The 18,377-nt window shown below is 49.8% G+C and overlaps 1 protein-coding gene across 1 annotated transcript; it reads right to left on the bottom strand.

The window, feature by feature from the left end:
* Positions 1-709: 709 nt before the first annotated feature.
* On the bottom strand, positions 710-1,515 carry LOC119346022. The gene has a single exon (XM_037615796.1). The coding sequence runs from the start codon at positions 1,436-1,438 to the stop codon at positions 827-829; it is 612 nt and encodes a 203-aa protein (XP_037471693.1). The 5' UTR covers positions 1,439-1,515; the 3' UTR covers positions 710-826.
* Positions 1,516-18,377: the final 16,862 nt, after the last annotated feature.

Below are 18,377 nucleotides of genomic sequence, written 5' to 3'. Positions count from 1 at the left end.
TCTCCACTGCTTTCCTCTTCCCCGCTTCCTGATGGAATATGAACAAGAATCTATTGCCTCCCATCTCCTTCACCTCCAACCTGCTCATTGGGCACCAAGCCCTGCCCAAGGCCACCTCCATGCCCGCTGCATACCCAGGTTTGTCTGAGATCAGTTTCCCCATCGCTTTTGCCTTCCCCCCCTCCGCCTGCTTTGTTCTCCGCCAATCGATTTTCACGCCCTTCTTCTCTGCCTCTGACAAATTCATCTTCTTTAGCATTCCCTCTACTCCCTCCATTCTACCTCCTGCAGAAGCACCGAATCCAATCTAGGAAAGAAAAAGACTCGGTGCCCAAGAATCCACCTGAAGACTCCCCGTGGAAGGCCTTGAAGCGGAAGAAAACCAGGGGAAAGCGATGGATCGAGGTGGCTGACCCCAGCGCCTCGCGAGATCTCAAGAGGGGATCTAGATCGGGAAGAGGTTGACGACCAGAGAGCGAAACCTAGACGGCGGCGGCGCGTGGGACAGACCAGTGGGGATCGCCTCACAATCGCGGGACACCCCAACCCTAACCGTCACGAGCGGACGGACTGTCGACTGTGTATCCCCCACAGCTGTAGTTGGTGCCTGCTTTCACCCGGGTCCTGAACGACAGATAGCCAAAGCGACACAGCAATACAAGCGTACCACCACAATTCAAAACGGAGAATGTTTTACGTTTAGTCGTTTACACATTATGCGGGTGATTTACTACATTTTCTGAAGAAGAAGACATGGCAACGTTGTGCTCCCGCTGCCGGGCGACCGGCGGCCGCCTCGAGCAGTCCAGCACTCATAATTCTAAAATTAAGCGGCGACCGGCCTTGGGACGACGTGGCCGTAGTTTTCCGGCGTGGCGGAGACGCTCTTCTGGGCGCGCAGTTGCTGGTAGAACCTCCTGATGAACTCGTCGGCTTTCCTGTCCACCTGCTGGTCCTGGCTCGCCGTGAACGGCGAGTCGGTGATGCGCGGCTGGCCCGTAGCCGCGCTGCGCCCGAAGGCCGGCGACGCCCACGCGAGACCCCCGTCCTCGTCGTCGAAGAGGTGCCCGCCGTCGTTGAGCATCTCGAACACCCTGGCGATGTCGGCCGCGTCGTAGCTGTTGCAATAGCCGGCGGTTTCGTCGTCACGGCGCTTCGCTGCGACGGAGGTTGAGTGAGTGCGAGCCGCCGGGCGGCGCTGGAAGTTGACGAAGCCGCCGAGGGCCTTGCTGGCGTCCCTGCTGCGGTGGAGGTCCATGGCGAGCTTGCGCCCGGACAAGAGCACGCCGCGGCGCAGAAGGTAAACGACGGTGCGCGCCAAGCGCCACAGCCGCCGCCCCACGCTCTTGGGCTGGGCAGCAGTGGTCTTCCCGGCGACGACCTTGCCTGCCATTTTCCAAGTAGGTAGCAAGTGGAGCTTAGTGTCACTCACTATCATCTCGCTCTTGGTCGTTGGATGGGTACTAACGGTGCTATCACTCACTCTCGTCTGGGTCTTGGTCGTTGGATAGGATAGGGGTGTCAGGTATTTGAAGGAGCGAGGGTTCTGTCTTCCGTGTCGTCGCGTGTCGGGCTGGGTCTGAAATGAGGGATGGTGGCTTCCATTATTGGTTGTGGTAGGCCAAGGATATGCACCCTTTTTTGGCTCACCAACTTGCCTGATTGGAGTACTCTTTTGAGGTTGCATGATTGGATTACAATAATAATATGGGAGATACAGTGCAAACCCCAGGTTAGCAGTGTCTGCATGGATATGGATGTCGATGTTCTGCATGGATATACTAGTTGTTAGTTGTGTCGAGTATCGATGTCGACGCACCCGTGCTGACGCTCGTGCTGTTGGTGCAGTGCGGCATATAGGTCACTCTAGGCTATACTTGCTTGTACTCTGAAAAAAAATGATAGTCTTCTTAGTTCAACTTTAATCAAGATGAGACATGGGCATCGGTCGGAAGAAGGCCGTGTGTTCATAAGGGGTGAGTGTGTGTGTGTTATGAGCGGTTGTATTATATTTTTTTTAAAGGCAAGAACAGTTTCATCCAACTATAACAACTACTCTACCACGTATACATGGTAACACAATTATTGGTTAAAACAAAAAAAGAAAGAAAAAAACCACAATTATTGGTGTCTTAATCTGCTTTGGATAGGCCAGGGCCACGTCCTTTTCTTTTCTTTTTCGTTATGGATGGATAAAGGACACTTGCTGCCAAAATAAGAGCGCTTTGCAAGATCCACGTAGCACACAGAAAAACATGGTAGCACCGCACCTAATTTCATCTACACGTAAGAGGTCGGTGCTACAAAGTACAAAACTCATGTGCCGAAAGTTTGGTGTCAAGTGCTCAATAGATTGTTATCAAAATTTACGACAAGTAGAGATTAGGTTGTTCTTCCTCATCCCTTGAAGGGTACGGCAAACTCTTCCCTTCAAACTTCACCAACGAGCCTATTGATTCGTCTCCTCTCTACCTGCCCCTCCGGCAGAGAATTCCGATGTCTCCACTCTGGTTAGTACTTTAGTTTAGTTTTTTTTTATTTTATCCTTGCATGTGCGGCGTTTGGACGGATGGCAGCACTTCCTCTTTGATTTTGTCTTTCGGGTTTCGATCCTCCTCGAGTTCGTCCATTCAGACATATTCGACGGAGCTTCAGCGTAGATTCCTACCGACTTCTTGAGGCAGTAATGTTAGGTTTTCTCGTTGTGTTGCGAGATTTTGTGCCAATTGCTTCAGATCTATTTAATGTTTCAATGATGACGACGACTGCGACTCCAGGGCACTGGTTCTTAGGGCACGTGCACAAAGACTTTTAGATTGTCATCAACATGTCAAGTCGGCTTCAATAGCAGAGAGGCGACCACGGCGGGTCGGCCGCTCGTTCAGGCAGCGACAATGGTTGTTGGGTGGTCACAGAATTTCGATACAGTTTTTATTATGTTTGAGATGTTTTATACTTTCGATGAACTCTGATAAAAGATCTAAATTTTTTTTAACAAATAAAGATTGTTATCCAAATTTTGTATAATCTGATATACAAATCTGATGGTGAATTGCTGAAAACGATTTTGCTTTGCGAAACCTTCATATTCATCAGTGAAACCTATCCATCGGGTGGAAGGAGGGGTGTGTCATGTGTTGAACCCAATAGACCACTAGCCCACCTGACCTTGAAAGCCGGGAGGAAGGACAACTCTCCAATCTCAGCGACGACCCAGTCAAAATCGAACGCATCAACGGTTGAGTATCTATTTTATATTACACGTGTATTGAATATGTGGCTCACCTTTTAGTCTTGTATAGTTGAGATAAAGATCTTTTTTGTATTATATATACGTGCACCAGCACCCTAATTAATACATCGTATTATAAATCATCTATCCACGTGATATCATCTCTTTGGTCTAACCCTAGGTAGCCGACGCCGCCGCGCCACGCGCCACCGCCGCATCCCACCATCCGCTTCCGCCCGCGCGTCAAACGCCGTTGCACGCCGCTCCATTCTACCGCCGTACGCCCGCACGCCCGCGCCACGAGCCGCTGCACGCCTGCGCCTGGATCTCGTACCGCCGTACGCCCGCGCTGAGTTTCGCTGCTGCTTCGCGCCAACTACCACTGCACCCGCCCGTGTCTCCTACCGCTGCAGCCGCTTCCTTCGTTCCCACCCGCGCGCCGCTCTCTTCTACCGCCGCGCCCGACTCTCGCTGCAGCCGCCCTGTTGCTGTTGTCACCTCCTTCCCAAAACCCAACCCTAGCCGCTACCCTGCATCTGCACGCCGCAGCCATGTCGTGGCCATCCTTCCCCGGCTCCTCCACCACCCACTCGTCCAACCCGTTCGCTGGTCCCGAGCCCTCCACCGCCGCTATCCGTGACCTCAATATTGAGGCCCGGGTCCCCATCTGTCTCGACAACTCCAGCACGTCGTACTACGCGTAGAAGACCTACTTCAACCTCGTCTTCCGCGAGTACTCTCTCACCGAGCATATCGACGGTTCCGTGGACAGCGCGTACATGCGCGGCGACCCGGAGTGGTCCGCCATCGAGGCCACGATCATCCATTAGTTCTACCAGACGGTCTCGAAGGACATCTTCCACATAGTGGTCGCCGAGGACGACGACGCCTGCACCGTGTGGGCCAAGATCAACACGCTCTTCACCGACAACAAACTCCAGCGCCTTGTTTTATTACAGAAGGAGTTCTTCGGTTGTCACCAGGACAACTCCACCATCGACGAGTACTGCATGAGGCTCAAGATGCTTGCCAACGAGCTTCGCGACATCGGCGCTAAGGTCTCTGACGACCTCATGCTGAGCACCCTCACCGCCGGGCTTAATGAGGACTTCGGCAACGCGGCGTCCAACCTCACCCTGCTGTCGCAACCCACTTTTAAGCGCGTAGTCGCGTACCTCAAACTTGAGGAGCGCCGGATGACGAAGCTGAAGCAGCGGGTCCAGCACACCACTCTCGCCGCCGGTACCACCCGCAGTGGCCCTGCTCCTCCGGCCGCCGCCCGCCAGTCCGCATCGCCAGCACCCGCCGGCTACTACCCGCTGACGCCCGCGCCCCCAGCAGCCGCAAGGTGGCAGGGGCCGGCACAACCGGCGGGGTGGCGGGGGCCGCCGCCAGCAGCAGCCGCAGGGCGCAGGGGGGGCGCCCCACTTCCAGCAGCCACCTCCACCGTGGGCCGCCGGGTAGAACCCGTGGACGGGCGTCGTCCACGCCTATCACATGCCCGTCCCGCGGGCTCCTGCACCGGGTCTCCTTGGCCCCCGTCCAGCGGGCCACCAGGCGTTCGTCGGGGCCCCCTACCAGCCCTACGGTGCCCCACTCGCGCCGCCACCCCTCGGTGGCTACGGCGCGCCCGCCCAGGCACCGCCCTATGGAGGCCAGCTGTCACCGCCGGCACCTGCACCGTGGGACCCAGCCCTCCTGGCCGCCCTACACTTGGCGTCGTCGCCGAGCAACTATGGCGGTGGAGGCGACTGGTACATGTACTCGGGTGCTACTCTGCGCACATGATAGCTCATCCCGGTAACCTTTCCTCCTCTACTCCCATTCACACTCCCACTCGCATCACCGTTGGCAACGGTTCCTCTTTACCTATCACCCATGTCGGTAGCACTAGTTTTCCTTCTAGTTCCACACCTATCACTATGTCTAACGTTTTTGTTTCACCTGACTTAGTCACTAGCTTAGTCTCTGTTCATCGTCTTACTCGTGAGAATCCTCTTACTGTTGAATTTGACGGTGTTGGTTTTTCTGTGAAGGACGCCCGTACCCGGATGGTGCTTCACCGATGTGATAGCCCTGACGAGCTTTATCCCGTACACGTCGGCGCCTCCACTTCCACACCCGTCGCTCTCTCCGCCGGCGTCGACCTTTGGCATGCTCGCTTGGGCCACCCCAACCCCGCCGTTTTGCGTCAGATTCTTAGGAGTTTTTTTTCTCATGTAATAAGCTCGACGAGCATACTTGTGAGGCTTGTGTTTGGGCAAGCACGTGCGTCTTCCATTTACTGCGTATACTTCAGTTTCCACTTTTCCATTTCAGTTGATTCATAGTGATGTTTGGACGTCTCCCGTTGCGAGTAACACGGGCTATCTATACTATTTGGTGATTTTAAATGATTATTCTCATTATGTGTGGATATTTCCTCTTTGTCGTAAATCCGATGCTTTAGCCACACTCACCACCTTTTATTCCTACATCACCACTCAGTTCGGTTGTCCCATACTTGCACTCCAAACTGATAACGGAAAAGAGTTTGACAACGTCGCTCTTTGCTCCCTTCTCGCCTCTCACGGCACCACCTTCCGTCTGACTTGCCCCTACACTTCACAGCAGAATGGCCGCGCCGAGCGCATTCTCCACACTCTTAATGATTGCGTTCGCACGTTGCTCTTTCACGCTAATGTGCCCGCTCAGTTCTGGCCTGATGCCCTCGCCACCGCCTCTCTCTTAGTCAACATTCGTCCATGTCGTCCCCGGTGGAACTACGCCCCTCACCACCTTCTTTTCGGTACACCACCGTCCTATGATGGTCTTCGCATATTTGGGTGTCTCTGTTATCCTAGCACCGCGTCCACCACGCCACACAAGCTTGCACCCCGCTCGGTCCCATGCATCTTCCTTGGCTACCCTCCCAACACCAAAGGTTACCGGTGCTATGATCATGTCACTCATCATGTGTACACCTCGAGGCACGTGTACTTCGTCGAGACGGTGTTCCCTTTTTTCAGGTTCCTCGGGCCGCGGCTCCTCCGGCTCCAGCCCCCGCGCCCCCTACCTGGTGCGATGCGAGGCGGCACCCCCCGGCCTGGCGTCTTCTGTCGCCCCCTCCCGGGTTCTCGACTCCCTTACCCGAGGTTGAGTCCGACCGGGCCCCCGGTTCCCCGACTCCCTCGCCCGAGGTTGAGCCCGCGGGCACTCCACCCGGCGCCGCTACTCCTGCGACGGGGTCGACCTCGACCTCGCCCGTCGCCTCCTCCATGGCTGGCTCGGCCGGCACCGTCGCGGCTCTTGCCGCCACGGGCGCCCCCGTTATGGCCGCGGCCCCTGCCGCCGCGGGCTCCCCAGTTGTGGCTGTGGCCCCCGACGCCGTTGTGGCTGCCGCGGCACCCGCCGCCCTCGCCGGCCCGATCACCCGTGCCCGTGCAGGAGTGCATCGGCTGAGCACGCGCTACTCCTCCGACGTGTATGCGTGCGCTGCCTCGACATCGGCGCCATCACCCATTCCCACCCCCGCTCGTGCCGCCCTTCGGGATCCCCATTGGCTGGCTGCGATGCGGCAGGAGTTCGACGCCCTGCAGCGCAACCGCACGTGGCAGCTGAAGGAAATATGCCCTAGAGGCAATAATAAAGTTACTATTTATTTCCTTATATCATGATAAAAGTTTATTATTCATGCTAGAATTGTATTAACCGGAAACATAATACATGTGTGAATACATAGACAAACAGAGTGTCACTAGTATGCCTCTACTTGACTAGCTCATTAATCAAAGATGGTTATGTTTCCTAACCATGGACAAAGAGTTGTTATTTGATTAACGAGATCACATCATTAGTTGAATGATCTGATTGACATGACCCATTCCATTAGCTTAGCACCCGATCGTTTAGTATGTTGCTATTGCTTTCTTCTTGACTTATACATGTTCCTATGACTATAAGATTATGCAACTCCCGTTTGCCGGAGGAACACTTTGTGTGCTACCAAACGTCACAACGTAACTGGGTGATTATAAAGGAGCTCTACAGGTGTCTCCAAAGGTACATGTTGGGTTGGCGTATTTCGAGATTAGGATTTGTCACTCCGATTGTCGGAGAGGTATCTCTGGGCCCTCTCGGTAATGGACATCACTTAAGCCTTGCAAGCATTGCAAGTAATGAGAGTTAGTTGCGGGATGATGTATTACGGAACGAGTAAATAGACTTGCCGGTAACGAGATTGAACTAGGTATGGGATACCGACGATCGAATCTCGGGAAAGTAACATACCGATGACAAAGGGAACAACGTATGTTGTTATGCGGTCTGACCGATAAAAGATCTTCGTAGAATATGTAGGAGCCAATATGAGCATCCAGGTTCCGCTATTGGTTATTGACCGGAGACGTGTCTCGGTCATGTCTACATTGTTCTCGAACCCGTAGGGTCCGCACGCTTAAGGTTACGATGATAGTTATATTATGAGTTTATGCATTTTGATGTACCAAAGGTTGTTCGGAGTCCCGGATGTGATCACGGACATGACAAGGAGTCTCGAAATGGTCGAGACATAAAGATTGATATATTGGAAGCCTATGTTTGGATATCGGAAGTGTTCCGGGTGAAATCGGGATTTTACCGGAGTACCGGGAGGTTATCGGAACCCCCCGGGAGGTATATGGGCCTTAGTGGGCCTTAGTGGAAGAGAGGAGAGGTGGCCAGAGATGGGCCACGCGCCCCTCCCCCCCTTGGTCCGAATAGGACAAGGAGAGGGGGCCGGCCCCCCTTCCTCCTCTCTCTCCTCTTTTCCCCCCTCCGCGAATCCTATTCCAACTAGGAAAGGGGGGGAGTCCTACTCCCGGAGGGAGTAGGACTCCTCCTGGCGCGCCTCTCCTGGTCGGCCGCACTCCCCCCCTTGATCCTTTATATACGGAGGCAGGGGCACCCCCTAGAGACACAAGTTGATCCACGTGATCATATTCTTAGCCGTGTGCGGTGCCCCCTTCCACCATAGTCCTCAATAATATTGTAGCGGTGCTTAGGCGAAGCCCTGCGACAGTAGTACATCAAGATCGTCACCACGCCGTCGTGCTGACGGAACTCTTCCCTGACACTTTGCTAGATCGGAGTCCGGGGATCGTCATCGAGCTGAACGTGTGCTAGAACTTGGAGGTGCCGTAGTTTCGGTGCTTGATCGGTCGGGCCGTGAAGACGTACGACTACATCAACCAAGTTAATGCTTCCGTTGTCGATCTACAAGGGTACGTAGATCACACTCTCCCCCTCTCGTTGCTATGCATCTCCATGATCTTGCGTGTACGTAGGAAATTTTTTGAAATTTCTACGAAACCCAACAGTGGCATCCGAGCATAGGTTTTATATGTTGATGTTATATGCATGAGTAGAACACAACTGAGTTGTGGGAGATATAAGTCATACTGCTTACCAGCATGTCATACTTTGGTTCGGCGGTAGTGTTGGATGAAGCGGCCCGGACCGACATTATGCGTACGCTTACGCGAGACTGGTTCTACCGCCGTGCTTTGCAGAAAGGTGGCTGGCGGGTGTCAGTTTCTCCAACTTTAGTTGAACCGAGTGTGGCTACGCTCGGTCCTTGCGAAGGTTAAAACAGCACCAACTTAACAAACTATCGTTGTGGTTTTGATGCGTAGGTAAGATTGGTTCTTGCTTAAGCCCGTAGCAGCAACGTAAAACATGCAACAACAAAGTAGAGGACGTCTAACTTGTTTTTGCAAGGCATGTTGTGATGTGATATGGTCAAGACATGTTGCTAAATTTTATTGTATGAGATGATCATGTTTTGTAACCGAGTTATCGGCAACTGGCAGGAGCCATATGGTTGTCGCTTTATTGTATGCAATGCAATCGCGCTGTAATGCTTTACTTTATCACTAAGCGGTAGCAATAGTCGTGGAAGCATAAGATTGGCGAGACGACAACGATGCTACGATGGAGATCAAGGTGTCGCGCCGGTGACGATGGTGATCATGACGGTGCTTCGGAGATGGAGATCACAAGCACAAGATGATGATGGCCATATCATATCACTTATATTGATTGCATGTGATGTTTATCTTTTATGCATCTTATCTTGCTTTGATTGACGGTAGCATTATAAGATGATCTCTCACTAAATTATCAAGAAGTGTTCTCCCTGAGTATGCACTGTTGTGAAAGTTCTTCGTGCTGAGACACCACGTGATGATCGGGTGTGATAGGCTCTATGTTCAAATACAACGGGTGCAAAACAGTTGCACACGCGGAATACTCAGGTTATACTTGACGAGCCAAGCATATACAGATATGGCCTCGGAACACGAAGACCGAAAGGTCGAACGTGAATCATATAGTAGATATGATCAACATAGTGATGTTCACCAATGAAACTACTCCATCTCACGTGATGATCGGACATGGTTTAGTTGATTTGGATCACGTAATCACTTAGAGGATTAGAGGGATGTCTATCTAAGTGGGAGTTCTTTAAAATAATATGATTAATTGAACCTAAATTTATCATGAACTTAGTACCTGATAGTATCTTGCTTGTTTATGTATGATTGTAGATAAATGGCCCGTGCTGTTGTTCCGTTGAATTTTAATGTGTTCCTTGAGAAAGCAAAGTTGAAAGATGATGGTAGCAATTACACGGACTGGGTCCGTAACTTGAGGATTATCCTCATTGCTGCATAGAAGAATTACGTCCTGGAATCACCGCTGGGTGCCAGGCCTGCTGCTGGAGCAACACCAGATGTTGTGAACGTCTGGCAGAGCAAAGCTGATGACTACTCGATAGTTCAGTGTGCCATGCTTTACGGCTTAGAACCGGGACTTCAACGACGTTTTGAATGTCATGGAGCATATGAGATGTTCCAGGAGTTGAAGTTAATATTTCAAGCAAATGCCCGGAATGAGAGATATGAAGTCTCCAATAAGTTCTATAGCTGCAAGATGGAGGAGAACAGTTCTGTCAGTGAGCATATACTCAAAATGTCTGGGTATAATAATCACTTGATTCAAATGGGAGTTAATCTTCCAGATGATTGCGTCATTGATAGAATTCTCCAATCACTGCCACCAAGCTAAAGAGCTTCGTGATGAACTATAATATGCAAGGGATGAATAAGACTATTCCCGAGCTCTTCGCAATGCTGAAAGCTGCGGAGGTAGAAATCAAAAGGGAGCATCAAGTGTTGATGGTCAATAAGACCACTAGTTTCAAGAAAAAGGGCAAAGGGAAGAAGAAGGGGAACTTCAAGAAGAACAGCAAGCAAGTTGCTGCTCAAGAGAAGAAACCCAAGTCTGGACCTAAGCCTGAAACTGAGTGCTTCTACTGCAAGCAGACTGGTCACTGGAAGCGGAACTGCCCCAAGTATTTGGCGGACAAGAAGGATGGCAAGGTGAACAAAGGTATATGTGATATACATGTTATTGATGTGTACCTTACTAATGCTCGCAGTAGAACCTGGGTATTTGATACTAGTTCTGTTGCTAATATTTGCAACTCGAAATAGGGACTACGAATTAAGCGAAGATTGGCTAAGGACGAGGTGACGATGCGCGTGGGAAATGGTTCCAAAGTCGATGTGATCGTGGTCGGCACGCTACCTCTACATCTACCTTCAGGATTAATATTAGACCTAAATAATTGTTATTTGGTGCCAGCGTTAAGCATGAACATTATATCTGGATCTTGTTTGATGCGAGACGGTTATTCATTTGAATCAGAGAATAATGGTTGTTCTATTTATATGAGTAATATCTTTTATGGTCATGCACCCTTGAAGAGTGGTCTATTCTTCTTGAATCTCGATAGTAGTAACACACATATTCATAATGTTGAAGCCAAAAGATGTAGAGTTGATAATGATAGTGCAACTTATTTGTGGCACTGCCGTTTAGGTCATATCGGTGTAAAGCACATGAAGAAACTCCATACTGATGGACTTTTGGAACCACTTGATTATGAATCACTTGGTACTTGCGAACCGTGCCTCATGGGCAAGATGACTAAAACGCCGTTCTCCGGTACTATGGAGAGAGCAACAGATTTTTTGGAAATCATACATACAGATGTATGTGGTCCGATGAATATTGAGGCTCATGGCGGATATCGTTATTTTCTCATCTTCACAGATGACTTAAGCAGATATGGGTATATCTACTTAATGAAACATAAGTCTGAAACGTTTGAAAAGTTTAAAGAATTTCAGAGTGAAGTTGAAAATCATCGTAACAAGAAAATAAAGTTTCTACGATCTGATCGTGGAGGAGAATATTTGAGTTACGAGTTTGGTGTACATTTGAAACAATGCGGAATAGTTTCGCAACTCACGCCTACCGGAACACCACAGCGTAATGGTGTGTCCGAACGTCGTAATCGTACTTTACTAGATATGGTGCGATCTATGATGTCTCTTACTGATTTACCGCTATCGTTTTGGGGTTATGCTTTGGAGACGGCCGCATTCACGTTAAATAGGGCACCATCAAAATCCGTTGAGACGACGCCTTATGAACTATGGTTTGGCAAGAAACCAAAGTTGTCGTTTCTGAAAGTTTGGGGCTGCGATGCTTATGTGAAAAAGCTTCAACCTGATAAGCTCGAACCCAAATCGGAGAAATGTGTCTTCATAGGATATCCAAAGGAGACTATTGGATACACCTGCTATCACAGATCCGAAGGCAAGACTTTTGTTGCTAAGTTCGGAAACTTTCTAGAGAAGGAGTTTCTCTCGAAAGAAGTGAGTGGGAGGAAAGTAGAACTTGACGAGGTAACTGTACCTGCTCCCTTATTGGAAAGTAGTGCATCACAGAACACTGTTTCTGTGACACCTACACCAATTAGTGAGGAAGCTAATGATAATGATCATGAAACTTCAGAACAAGATACTACTGAACCTCGTAGATCAACCAGAGTGAGATCCGCGCCAGAGTGGTACGGTAATCCAGTTCTGGAAGTCATGCTACTAGATCATGATGAACCTACGAACTATGAAGAAGCGATGGTAAGCCCAGATTCCGCAAAATGGCTTGAAGCCATGAAATCTGAGATGGGATCCATGTATGAGAACAAAGTGTGGACTTTGGTTGACTTGCCCAATGATCGGCAAGCAATTGAGAATAAATGGATCTTCAAGAAGAAGACTAACGCCGACGGTAATATTACTGTCTACAAAGCTCGACTTGTCGCAAAAGGGTTTCGGCAAGTTCAAGGGGTTGACTATGATGAGACCTTCTCACCCGTAGCGATGCTTAAGTCTGTCCGAATCATGTTAGCAATTGCCGCATTTTATGATTATGAAATTTGGCGATGGATGTCAAAACTGCATTCCTGAATGGATTTCTGGAAGAAGAGTTGTATATGATGCAACCGGAAAGGTTTTGTCGATCCAAAGGGAGCTAACAAAGTGTGCAAGCTCCAGCGATCCATTTATGGACTGGTGCAAGCCTCTCGGAGTTGGAATAAACGCTTTGATAGTGTGATCAAAGCATTTGGTTTTATACAGACTTTTGGAGAAGCCTGTATTTACAAGAAAGTGAGTGGGAGCTCTGTAGCATTTCTGATATTATATGTGGATGACATATTACTGATTGGAAATGATATAGAATTTCTGGATAGCATAAAGGGATACTTGAATAAGAGTTTTTCAATGAAAAACCTCGGTGAAGCTGCTTACATATTAGGCATAAAGATCTATAGAGATAGATCAAGACGTTTAATTGGACTTTCACAAAGCACATACCTTGACAAGATTTTGAAGAAGTTCAAAATGGATCAAGCAAAGAAAGGGTTCTTGCCTGTGTTACAAGGTGTGAAGTTGAGTCAGACTCAATGCCCGACCACTGCAGAAGATAGAGAGAAAATGAAAGATGTTCCCTATGCTTCAGCCATAGGCTCTATCATGTATGCAATGCTGTGTACCAGACCTGATGTGTGCCTTGCTATAAGTTTACCAGGGAGGTACCAAAGTAATCCAGGAGTGGATCACTGGACAGCGGTCAAGAACATCCTGAAGTACCTGAAAAGGACTAAGGATATGTTTCTCGTATATGGAGGTGACAAAGAGCTAATCGTAAACGGTTACATTGATGCAAGCTTTGACACTGATCCGGACGATTCTAAATCGCAAACCGGATACGTGTTTACATTGAACGGTGGAGCTGTCAGTTGGTGCAGTTCTAAACAGAGCGTCGTGGCGGGATCTACATGTGAAGCGGAATATATAGCTGCTTCGGAAGCAGCGAATGAAGGAGTCTGGATGAAGGAGTTCATATCCGATCTAGGTGTCATACCTAGTGCATCGGGTCCAATGAAAATCTTTTGTGACAATACTGGTGCAATTGCCTTGGCAAAGGAATCCAGATTTCACAAGAGAACCAAGCACATCAAGAGATGCTTCAATTCCATCCGGGATCTAGTCCAGGTGGGAGACATAGAGATTTGCAAGATACATATGGATCTGAATATTGCAGACCCGTTGACTAAGCCTCTTCCACGAGCAAAATGTGATCAGCACAAGGGCTCCATGGGTGTTAGAATCATTACTGTGTAATCTAGATTATTGACTCTAGTGCAAGTGGGAGACTGAAGGAAATATGCCCTAGAGGCAATAATAAAGTTATTATTTATTTCCTTATATCATGATAAAAGTTTATTATTCATGCTAGAATTGTATTAACCGGAAACATAATACATGTGTGAATACATAGAAAAACAGAGTGTCACTAGTATGCCTCTACTTGACTAGCTCGTTAATCAAAGATGGTTATGTTTCCTAACCATGGACAAAGAGTTGTTATTTGATTAACGAGATCACATCATTAGTTGAATGATCTGATTGACATGACCCATTCCATTAGCTTAGCAACCGATCGTTTAGTATGTTGCTATTGCTTTCTTCATGACTTATACATGTTCCTATGACTATGAGATTATGCAACTCCCGTTTGTCGGAGGAACACTTTGTGTGCTACCAAACGTCACAACGTAACTGGGTGATTATAAAGGAGCTCTACAGGTGTCTCCAAAGGTACATGTTGGGTTGGCGTATTTCGAGATTAGGATTTGTCACTCCGATTGTCGGAGAGGTATCTCTGGGCCCTCTCGGTAATGCACATCACTTAAGCCTTGCAAGCATTGCAACTAATGAGTTAGTTGCAGGATGATGTATTATGGAACGAGTAAAGAGACTTGCCGGTAACGAGATTGAACTAGGTATGGGATACCGACGATCGAATCTCGGGCAAGTAACATACCGATGACAAAGGGAACAACGTATGTTGTTATGCGGTCTGACCGATAAAAGATCTTCGTAGAATATGTAGGAGCCAATATGAGCATCCAGGTTTCGCTATTGGTTATTGACCGGAGACGTGTCTCGGTCATGTCTACATTGTTCTCGAACCCGTAGGGTCCGCACACTTAAGGTTACGATGACAGTTATATTATGAGTTTATGCATTTTGATGTACCAAAGGTTGCTCGGAGTCCCGGATGTGATCACGGACATGACGAGGAGTCTCGAAATGGTCGAGACATAAAGATTGATATATTGGAAGCCTATGTTTGGATATCGGAAGTGTTCCGGGTGAAATCGAGATTTTACCGGAGTACCGGGAGGTTACCGGAACCCCCCGGGAGGTATATGGGCCTTAGTGGGCCTTAGTGGAAGAGAGGAGAGGTGGCCAGATATGGGCCACGCGCCCCTTCCCCCCTTGGTCCGAATAGGACAAGGAGAGGGGGCCGGCCCCCCTTCCTCCTCTCTCTCCTCTTTTCCCCCCTCCGCGAATGCTATTCCAACTAGGAAAGGGGGGGAGTCCTACTCCCGAAGGGAGTAGGACTCCTCCTGGCGCGCCTCTCCTGGTCGGCCGCACTCCCCCCCTTGAGACTTTATATACGGAGGTAGGGGCACCCCCTAGAGACACAAGTTGATCCACGTGATCATATTCTTAGCCGTGTGCGGTGCCCCCTTCCACCATAGTCCTCGATAATATTGTAGCGGTGCTTAGGCGAAGCCCTGCGACAGTAGTACATCAAGATCGTCACCACGCCATCGTGCTGACGGAACTCTTCCCCGACACTTTTCTGGATCGGAGTCCGGGGATCGTCATCGAGCTGAACGTGTGCTAGAACTCGGAGGTGCCGTAGTTTCGGTGCTTGATCGGTCAGGCCGTGAAGACGTACGACTACATCAACCAAGTTAACGCTTCCGTTGTCGATCTACAAGGGTACGTAGATCACACTCTCCCCCTCTCGTTGCTATGCATCACCATGATCTTGCGTGTGCGTAGGAATTTTTTTAAAATTACTATGAAACCCAACAGCAGCTTGTTTCGCGACCCCCTCGTGCCAACATCATCTCTGGCAAGTGGGTGTTTCGCCACAAGACTCGCCCGGATGGTTCACCCCGGTTGTGAAACCGGGCATGATCTGCGCCGTCCTTCAGCTGGCCGTCTCACGCGCCTGGCCTGTGCATCAGTTGGACGTTTCCAATGCCTTCTTGCACGGTCATCTCGCCGAGCAGGTGTTCTGTGAGCAGACCACGGGTTTCGTCGACGCCGACCACCCCGACTTCGTGTGCTTGCTCTCCCGCTCTCTTTACGGGTTGAAGCAGGCACCTCGGGCTTGGTACCAGCGTATCGCAGCCTTCCTGCAGTCTCTGGGCTTTCGGTCCACTCGCTCCAATGCCTCACTCTTTGTGTATCATCAGGGAGCTGACACTGCATATCCGCTGCTCTACGTCGATGACATCATCCTCACGGCGTCCGCCCCCGATCTCCTTCAGCGGCTGACTGCTTGTCTTCGTGATGAGTTCGCCCTCAAGGACTTGGGGCCCCTGCACTACTCTCTCGGCATTGAGGTGATCCGCCGGGCTGACGGTTTGTTTCTGCATCAGCAGAAGTACACCCACGAGCTCCTTGAGCGTGCCGGCATGCTTAATTGCAAGCCGGCGCCCACCCCCGTCGACATGAAGGCGAAGGTCTCTGCTCTGGAAGGGTCTCCCGCGTCCGATGGAGCGTTTTATCGCTCTATCGTCGGTGCTTTAGAATACTTGACGCTGACTCGCCCGACCTGCAGTACGCTGTCCAGCAGGTGTGCCTCCATATGCACGCCCCGCATGACTCTCACTGGGTTTTGGTGAAGCATATTCTCCATTACATACGCGGCATCATGTCCTTGGGACTCACCCTGACGGCCTCCGCCTCCACCGACCTCGTGGCCTACTCGGATGCTGACTGGGCTGGCTGCCCCGACACGCGACGCTCTACGTCAGGCTACTGCGTCTACCTTGGGCCCTCGTTGATCTCTTGGTCATCGAAGCGGCAGCCCACGGTCTCCCGCTCCAGCGCCAAGGCAGAGTATCGCGTCGTGGCTAATGTCGTGGCTGAGTTCTCTTGGATACGTCAGCTGCTACAGGAGTTGCTTTGTGATGTTCACAAGGCCACTCTTGTCTACTGCGACAACGTCAGCGCGGTCTACCTCTCCGCCAACCCGGTGCACCATCGACGGACGAAGCATATTGAGCTCGATACTCACTTCGTGCACGAGAAGGTTGCCCTTGGTCGTGTTCGAGTTCTCTACGTGCCGACGAAGCAACAGTTTGCTGATGTGATGACTAAGGGATTGCCTACTCCCGTCTTCGAGGAGTTTCGGTCCAGTCTTTGTGTCTCCAGCGACGCTTCGACTGCCGGGGGAGGGGGGGGGTTGAGTATCTATTTTATATTGCACGTGTATTGGAGTTGTGGCCCACCTTCTAGTCTTGTATAGTTGAGGTTGAGGCCTTCCTTGTATTATATATACGTGCACCAGCACCCCGATCAATACATCGTATTGTAAATCATCTATCCACACCAACGAAATCGATCTCCTCGTTCGCTCCTGGTCGATTTTGCCCAGAGAGCTTACTGATACAATAGATGGGTGTGTGATGTGTGGTTGGTGAGTTTATTATCATCCCTTGAATTGGATGAATTTCATCATAAGAAAAAAAAGAATCTGATCATAGTAAATTGGGTGTCATATGATTTTTTAGCTGAAGGATGGCCGTAGCGGTGGCTCAAGCTCTGCCTCTGCCACACACACACACTATTGGGCCGCCCCAACATAGGAGTGGCGGATCTGGTCGAGAATGGCGCTTCTCCCATGGTCGGCGCGGTCGGCGCCTCTCACGATCGCTCTCCAATCATGATGAGCAAAACACATAACGTCACCCAGTCCATGCAATATTTTTTCTATCTCCATCCACTTAATTAATTCATAGAAGGTAAAGTCTATGCGTCTTAAACAAACTCAATTATCAAAAAATATGGCTCAACCTGGCAGTTGGGTCGGGTTTGGTCGGGTCGACCTCAACAAAACTCATACCCGAATGCTTATCGGGTCCATCATAGACCCACGACCCTACCCATGGGTAGGAAATCACACCCATGCCCAAACCCATTGGGTAAGCCAACCCAATCGGGCACCCATCGGGCATTTCAATACAAACAATTTTTTTACAGCCTTACTACTTTTTTTAGATGAAGGATGGTGGCCCATACCCTATCCATTCGGGTCGGGTGCCCATGGGCGCGACCTCCCATGGGTCGGATTGCCGGGTTGAAATATGGTGTTGATGGACAGGAAGGTTTAGCTAAGCTAAATAATTGTCTGCAATTCATTATAAGATTTGTAAATTAGATTATACAAAATTTGGATAACAATCTTTTTTTAAGTTTCAATCTATTATCAAAATTCATCGGAAGTACAAAGAATCTCAAACTGAATAAAAGTTGTATCGAGATTCCGAGAACACCCAACAACTACTACCACTGTTAGAATGAGCCGTCGACCCGCCGTTGTCGTCGCTCTCCTACCGAAGCCGGCTTGACCTTGTCGATGACAACCCGTAAAGTCTTCGTGCGCGTGCCCCTAAGGACCAGTGCGCCCGGAGCCGCAGTTGTCGTCGTTGAACTGTTGAATAGATCTGAAGCAGCTGACACAAAATATCCCGACAAGACGAGAAAACCTAACCTTAGCGGCCCAAGAAGACGGTAGGAATCAACGTCGGAGCTCCGTTGAATACACCCAAATGGACGATCTTAAGGAGGATCAAAGTCCGAAAGACAAACTCAAAGAAGAGGTGCCGCCATCCGTCCAAAAG

This window comes from Triticum dicoccoides, chromosome 1A (genome assembly GCF_002162155.2).
Source record: "Triticum dicoccoides isolate Atlit2015 ecotype Zavitan chromosome 1A, WEW_v2.0, whole genome shotgun sequence".
NCBI lineage: Eukaryota > Viridiplantae > Streptophyta > Magnoliopsida > Poales > Poaceae > Triticum > Triticum dicoccoides.
The sequence above is the reverse complement of the archived record's forward strand: the minus strand, read 5'-3'. Positions and strand labels throughout refer to the sequence as shown.

What these genes read in the sequence shown, in the direction of transcription:
- LOC119346022 (XM_037615796.1), bottom strand. Translation starts at nt 1,438, where the DNA reads ATGATAGTGAGTGACACTAAGCTCCACTTGCTACCTACTTGGAAAATG.